This window comes from Olea europaea, unplaced genomic scaffold, assembly GCF_002742605.1.
Source record: "Olea europaea var. sylvestris unplaced genomic scaffold, O_europaea_v1 scaffold652, whole genome shotgun sequence".
In the NCBI taxonomy this organism is placed as follows: Eukaryota; Viridiplantae; Streptophyta; class Magnoliopsida; order Lamiales; family Oleaceae; genus Olea; species Olea europaea.
Genome location: NW_019264892.1, coordinates 228,875 through 237,196, shown reverse-complemented (window position 1 = coordinate 237,196; position 8,322 = coordinate 228,875). Strand labels below are relative to the sequence as shown.

Sequence of the window (8,322 nt, the reverse complement as noted above, 5' to 3'; positions counted from 1 at the left end):
TCTCAATGCTTATTATTCCCCAGCATTTCTTCCACTTATTACTTCAATGTTTTTCGACGTGATTCAATCCCATCTAATCTTATCTCAATCTGGCAACAAATTTACTAGATTCCAAAATGTCGTCAAACACAACCCAAAGCAACAGAAATCATTTTCATTTAAACAAAGATAGTCGTAGTGGTGATTTATATTTCCACAGTCAAAATAGTTTTTATCCTTGAAATATGCTAACAGTCGCCCATTCTTAACATCTTGAATTTCTATATGTTGCTAAAAGATGGACCAAAGTCTTAGACAATATACTACGAACATGTTTGGTATACACAGATAGACAAGCATAATACATATACACATACTACAGCCAAACGAGCGGGGATAACATATATTCTTCCGAAGAAATGTTGATAGTAAGATAGATGAGCATAATATATATGCATTCTACAGCCGTAAAGGCTAAAATCACCAAGTTTAATACCTTTACATCTGGTAGTATAGAGAGTAAAAAGGGAAACATTACCAACTACAGCTACTAGTAATAATTGCTATAGTTAGACATAACAAATGCAAGGCTAACTGCTATTTTCTATCTATTTTTCCATTATTGCAGGAAGTATGAAAAAACTGCTGCTGCCCAACATCTATCTATGTCTCCCTGCAGAAAAATAAGAACAATTAATCAAATCAATCATAAAGATAAACAGCCAAGCGAAAAAGAAACAATCCCTTGATCGTTGACAAATAAATTGATGATGTGAAAAAGTAGCAATAAATCTTTGGCCAGATTTGATCTTTACATACATGATTATCAGTACAGAGAAGGAAAACTATTTCAGAGATCCAGCATATAATGAAAAGAAATGTCAAAAAATGTTGTGTGTAAATCTGCATTCCTGCAAGAACTCTCATGATAAATACCTAGGTAACTATGTAGTAAATTCACAGGCCATGGTGATGATCAGCTAGTAATAAAGAGATCCTGCCAAGAAAGAAAGAAAAAACGTGTTAATACAAGCAAAGCTTAGCCACCATATCACGTCACACAATAAATAGTCATATGAACCCACCTAGCCACCAGTTGCCTCTCGAAGCCATGCCCGAGTCATCTCCTGCCTCATCTGTGAACTGAACATAAAGCGAAAAGAAGTTAACACGTTATCATTAGCACTAAAATGTTTTAATTTTTGGGATTTCAATCAAAACAGTTCTGTCAAAAGAGCATTAATGGACTAATCACTTCGATTTTAATCAGTAATTGCTATAAGGGAAGAATAGCAACGCGTGTTAAGTTGAAGACCAAATAATTAACTATCAACGCCAAATAAACTACAATGACCGCATAAACCAAACATGTAATTCATTCTGCATTTACATACTTATAAGGGATAATCGAGATATCAATGCCAAATAAATTGCAAGGACCGCATAAAACAAATATGTAATTTAACAAGCATTTACATTGTCGTAAAGGGTACTCACAGTTGTAAAGAAAGAGCCCTGGGTACTCTCTGGTAAAGTATAGAGGTCTTGACCACCATAGTATATCGATGAACTATAATTACAAGGGATCGATTTCACCTCCTGAAAATAAGAATTGATGTCCTTGCTTTGACTGCTCTGGCTTTTTTCTTCATTGCTCGGAGCATTATCTTCTGTATTAGTTAACATATAGTGAAAAGCAATTTTCAGAACTTTTATCATCATTTATGCAGTTCATCAATAAATTCAACTTCAATTACATACTTGGAACTCCAGTCTTGCCACTCCGACCCTGAGTTGCAGCGTCATCTTTCTTCCTAGATTCATATGAATGCAGGGACTCCCGTCCGAAAAGCTGAATCAACGAAACAATTATCATTATGGATAATAGACTAAATCTCCTTTTCACAAAGCTTATCACAAATGAATAAAATTTTCACAGATTAAAAATGAAACTGTATTTCAATTTAATTTAATTCAACTAAGAAACACTCAAATCGAACAAAGCCCTCAATTTCCCTTCAGGCTTTTTACCTAATGAAGTGGATTTAATTCACATAAAAATTCTTAAACCCTCCAATTAGACTACAAAAACCCAGAAAAAGAATTAGAAAATCTATGTAAAGGTAGCAACAACTCATTCTCAGAATTCTACAGAATGCAGTGAGCCGATTAAATCATAAAACATTAATCAATTACCTTATCAGGAGGCGCTAAGAGTGACCCGAAAACTGAACCAGAAGTAGAATCCTTTGAGCCAAAAAGATCAGAAGTAAATGAAGAACCTGATTGTGATTTTTTCGCACCCTCCATTCTTTTCACTCTCAAAAACTCTCTGATTATTGAAATATATTTGAATGAGAGTTGGGTCAAGGAGGACGCTGTATATATACACACAATGCCCACCCACCGTCCCTCTGCAGCTGTAACCGCCGTAATAAATTCTCACAGAAACAAACAGAAACCTCGGAAGAAAAAGAGAAATTGAACAGAAAAAGGTGCATAAAAAAAATATAAAATAAAACAAAACTAGTTGAGAGAAGACTCGTGAATGATCCCTTATACGCCTATATATGTATATATTGTATGAAAAAGCAAACCCAACACAAATCTCTGCTTGTTCTCTCCCACAACCTATAGATACACACCCTTGTATGTACACTTACGGTATATTAATTTTCTCCTTTTTCGTTTTTAATTATTTGTTTCATCAGTTGTTCAGTTTCCGTTACTTCCTCAAAAGAGTCATACCTCTTGAAAAATGAACAGAGAGGAGCCACGTGGAAGAATTAGTCTATTGTGTGGGACCCCCTTTATTGCCACAAAAACTTTGTGGATAATAACAATAAATGCTCTTTACCCTATTTTGTTGCTTTCTTTTTGTCAAGGTAAATTTGTATAAATGAAGTTTTTGATTTTTGTTCCCTTTTATAAAGACTCAATTCACACATTCAATCTTATTTAATACTACGTTATAAATGTTAGAGTCTAACATTAAATTTAATTATGATGCAACAAATTTAGAATCGACATTAAAATTTGACTTGACAAATATTGTACCCTTCAATCAATGCATAGGGTTAAGGTGAATTAAATACGTTCTTATCACATTACTTGTTATAACAAAGCCATAATAATTGAAAGAAAGAGGTCGTCCTATTAATGAATTTGATTAAAAAATTAACAAATAATCACAATTCTTAATTTGAGTTGAGCTAGTGGCTTAGAGCTATTAAAACTTTTTTTGAAATCCTTGTAGCAACATCCAAACACACCTAAAGAGCTTAATAGATCTACATCATTGACTTAAATTAGGAGTGACCCTTGAAATTTTGTTAGGCCATTGGCGCTGAATAAACTTGGAATGAAATGATGTGATATTATGACAACTTTAGTGTCTTATCATTGTCTTCACATTATGCGTGCCAATCCTTTTATCAAGTACGCATTCTACTAGTAATGCGCGTATAATATAGTTATGGATGGTTGACATTAATAAACTTCGAATATCAAACCAATATCAGATTCTTTGACAAATGGCGTGATATTATGACAACTTTATTGTCTTATCATTGTCTTTAGATTAAACGTATCAGAACTTTACATTGAATACATATTCTACTAGTAATGCACGTGTAACGTAGTTATGGATAAGTGCCACAGGAATTAGCTTGGCATTCTGATCAATAACTCTGACAAGTGACACGATACTATGGAACTTTATAATCCTAGCATGGTATTCACATTTAACATGATAATTTTTTACATTGAATACACATTCCACCAGCAACGCAAGTGTTCTAAGGAGCAGATCTTTGACCATATGTTAACTTCGTGACTTATTCTAGTAGTCTTATGCTATTTTTTTAACACTATGTAAACTATTGTGAATATCTTCGTCATGTCCTGTAGTATAAATTACAAAGGATATAGCACTATTCATACTCTAAATTTGAATTTATTTTCAATTTAGACCAAGTGTAAAAATCGACTTAAACGCATGAAGATAAGAGCCTTTTTGATCAAACATGCTCTAAAATCTTTTCAATTTTGAAAACTTTCCAAACAAGGCCTTTGTACAAAGCGTTATAGTATCTATCTCCAGACTATGGTTTTCTTTTTGGTAAAGTGAATAGAAGACTGGCCTTATCCTTTCATGTTGGAACAAAAGAAGTGGGTCTTGTTTCACGCTGTATCTAACACTGCTATTCTTCAGTTGTAGTACATAGAATTTATGAACGCTACCTACTTACTAGGGGTGTGGGACCAACTTCACATTTATAAACAAAAAAGGTTGAACCCCAACCTTGAGAGCTCTCATCATCCCACCCCACCACTAGAGCTTTGTGAAGGAGGTAAATTGCGAGATGTGCCCCATCAGGTTAGAGAACAAAAGCTGCTTGTATACTGTGCCTACAAAGAGTCCAATTTCATGTTTCAGAAATCGAACCCCCTTACTGCGGCTGCCAGCAAAGCGTGAGATAACATCACTCCTATCATTTGCACCACTAGGCTATGCCCCGAGAGGCCAAACATCACATTTATGGATTTATGCTACCATGATATTACCTATAAATTATTTTAATAAAAATCAACATGGGATCTGTAGGCTGCGACAATTTCATTCATTCATTTCAATGAGAACTAAATTTATGGCGAGGGCAATATATAGGGATGCCAAAATGATCGATTGAACAATTGAAAAAATGATCTGGTATGGCATGACTAACATAACTCATGTCGAGTCGACTGACCTCTTTCGACACCTCTAATAATATTTCATTGACCAACTTCATGATGTTTACGTTAAAGTACAAAGAACTCATTTAACAAAACTTGTATTTTTTGCTTCTAATTCTTGTGGGAGAACCTTCAGTCAACTTTTACAAAAAAAAAAAACTCTAGTTATACAAAATATTTATAAAAAAGTTATTTAAATATGTTCAAAACTAATTTCTTAATTGTAAAAGTAATTTTTGACTTTTTAAAAGTTCTTTCAAACTGGTCCAAAGTGTCAATTGTAACAATCAACATGGTTGGGGACCTAGGGGATTGAAAAGGAAAAAATACATAATTGTCAACTTTTAAAGATACACTTTAAAACTTAACAAAATTGTGAAATTCTTTCAAAAATAATGTAGTATTAAATAAATAGATAATTAAATAAATTAAGGTCATGATAACGTATAATTTATGGTCAAATTATATACTAGTCATAATAACAAAACGTCACAGTCACAAAAACACAAAATGTGGATCACAATTATAAATTTAGTCACAAATCATACAACTTATTTATCGATCATAAATTATCAAATTAAGATCAAAACTAATTTAGCCCTTGTTTGAACCCCCTTTTTTAGGATAAATAGATTTTGTAATATTGATTTTTGGAAGAATGTATAGTTAAAAAGTATAATAAAAAAAAAACTTGGATCTGCGTGTAAAATTATATTATGAGAGAATGTATAGTTAAAAATGAGTTATTGAAAATTGGGTCTCAAACATGGGCTTATTGGTTACAAATTATCAGATTAATTTAATCAATTACAAATTTAATCACAAATCACATATTTATTAAGTGACATATTTTATTGGCCACCCACTTGATTGCTAGAATCCCCACATATCCACCACCACCAAGTCACAAAAACTTCGTCCATCTAAGTTACACCGTTGTTGGCACCACGTTCACCGACAGCACCAGGCCAGTGCGTCGTCGCTATCCAAATCAAAGCCCTAGCCCACAATCTATTACAATTCACCACCATCGCTATCGGATCTACAAAACACCTCAATGAAAATCAAACCCATTGTCGTCACCTAGAGACTCTCACCTTCATAAGCTACCACATGTCATCATGGCTCATCTATGTACCTCTTCATCTATAAGCTTTTGAACTGCCATCACCTTATATCAGTTTAACAACCACATCCACCACCGTTTACCAACATCATCTTTGTCACTGCCACTGCCATCATCCACAGCTCATCTTCCTCGACTAGCAATCCACACATTGTTCACCTCCAATGTTTCTCCAACTACCGATCATTGGTGAGAACGGTGATCGTGCAGGAGAAAAGTGGAATGGAGTTGAAGTTCCCGTGACCTTTTGTTCGGGTATAAAATGAATTATAGTTAGGGTGGAATAGGGGTGGTGTACACCCGATTTTTGAAAATATAATTTAATGATCTAATTATTGAAATGAAAAATAGAAAAACATGTGTGAATGTAATTTCCTCATTTGAAAATCGTAGCATAAAAGGAAATCTTGACCCAAATTTTACGGCAGTGGATAAAATGTTTGGTTTTCACACTTCATAAAGTTTGAATATTAGCCCCCTTTAGCCCCCATTAAATTCTATTACATTACATTCCATCTTTCTTTCCTCCATTTTCAACCACACAAACTTTCATAAAATAATATTACACGTAAATCAAAAAAAATTCCTTCTTTTTCAATCACTCATTTTTCAAAAAAATATTATTCCACATATTTTCATTTGTAGAAAATGGAGACCAAACGAGGGCTTAATGTAATCTGATCAGAATCTTGACTACTTAAGTCATAAATTATGGTTTGAAAAATATAGATAGGTGTTTATTGCTTAATGAAGTAATTGTTTGAATTGTGTATGTTAGCCCCAATTTGTTTCCCATTCTTTCCCTACTAAAATAAAAAATATGATCGTTATTCATCACATCAAGCCATCAAATTTGAATTTTTATCTCTTGCGTGAAACTCATATCGATTATATTTTTCATTCTCATTTTTACAAAAATGGGAAACAAACGCCATTCTTTTCCGACATTTTACTTGTGTTGTACATTCCAAAAACTAGGTTAGGAAAATTTATTGTCTGATTATGGATTTTGAGTTCCAAAATAAGATTTGAAGGTTCTTAATAGATAGGATCTATCATAAAACTTATTTTATTGAAATTGTGTTATCGTGCTATGCTTATAATCTATTGTGTGATGCTACGTGTACATAACAATGTACACCCGGGTAACACCCCCTCACATGGATGGGGTCCACATACAATAAATTATATGTGGGTCCCTTCATGCAAGGGGATGTAAATCCGTTTGTACACCTTGAAGTGTACACACAGCATTATTATAATCTATTTATTATTAGTCAAATAACTTCTTATTAACACATTTTGTAAGAGTGCTCATTTGTGCACTACTCATTTCCATCAATTTATAAATGAATTGACCAAAAATGAAGCTTTGATCGAAGAATACTGAGGTTTTCATGATTGTCAACTCTATTTTCTCTTGATTTGGGAATATTTTTAGGGTAGAAGATTGGATCTTTAAGATTTTTCTTCCTTTTGCTGTGTCAATGATACTTCTTATAAGCGATTTTTAAGGACTTTTTAATCATTTTTGTAAGAGAAATACTCATCATTATGCTGTAAGTAATGATTAATCCACGTTCCAATATTTTGGTTGGGTTTTATGCTTTTAGGACACACTTGTCATTCAATTTGTTATGTACATGCATGTGTTTGCACGGATGATGATACCGTTGAATTGTTTGTGTCGGAATGCATTAGAAAATTGTATATATATCTGAGGTCGAGTTGAGGTCATTATTTCTGGCGTTTGGATGATGCTTCCATTTGTCCTTTAATACAAATGTTAGAGCTCGGCACATTTTTGCGTGCACGTCTTTGCTAGATAGTGCTTCAGTGGCCAAGGCACATTATGCTTTGGATGGGCTTCACTAACCATAATGCAAATGTTAATGGACACGCCGATCTGCAATGAGGATCTCTTATTGCTGATATGGAGTCCTTGCAAGCAACTAATAAGGACCTCTTATGTTTGATGCGGAGTCCTTGTTAAGTAAATAACGGGCCCTTAGGGGCTGACTGTAAGTGTTATGCCCTAAATCCAATCGATTTAGGTTGCAAACACTTTTAATATGTTTAATACATTTAATTTTGACAAGATCTATTATTTATTTAAATTAATTTTGTGATAAATAATATTAAATAATAGAATCCGAAGATCCAAGTTTAAGTGATTTGTTAATCACAAGGAGTTGTGATTGTGAGATACAAATTACGTATGATTGGATCTTGAATAAACCGTGGTCGTAAGTAATAACGAGATACGGATATCGTTAATACAGATAGACTATCATGTGTGGCATTTCTTACTTGTGAAGTAAGTAGCTGATCTCATGAGCTAAAGATTGTCAAGAACCATATGAAGGTTGTGAATGACCAATAGAGGATTCGTCACTCTTAGATAGTAAGAGATTGTGATCTGCGTTTCGTTCAATTAAGTCAATAACGAAATCCTTGGTCAAGATATACACATAAATCGA

General features: G+C 33.5%; 1 protein-coding gene across 1 annotated transcript; it reads right to left on the bottom strand.

Annotated features, from left to right (window-relative positions):
• Window positions 1–353: 353 nt before the first annotated feature.
• LOC111390162 lies at window positions 354–2,659 on the bottom strand. The gene is made up of 6 exons (XM_023015169.1): window positions 2,176–2,659; window positions 1,741–1,831; window positions 1,477–1,649; window positions 1,065–1,122; window positions 916–976; window positions 354–652 (listed from the first exon to the last, which is right to left on the bottom strand). The coding sequence occupies exons 1-5, from the start codon at window positions 2,287–2,289 to the stop codon at window positions 960–962; spliced, it is 453 nt and encodes a 150-aa protein (XP_022870937.1). The 5' UTR covers window positions 2,290–2,659; the 3' UTR covers window positions 354–652; window positions 916–959.
• Between the last annotated feature and the right edge of the window lie 5,663 nt (window positions 2,660–8,322).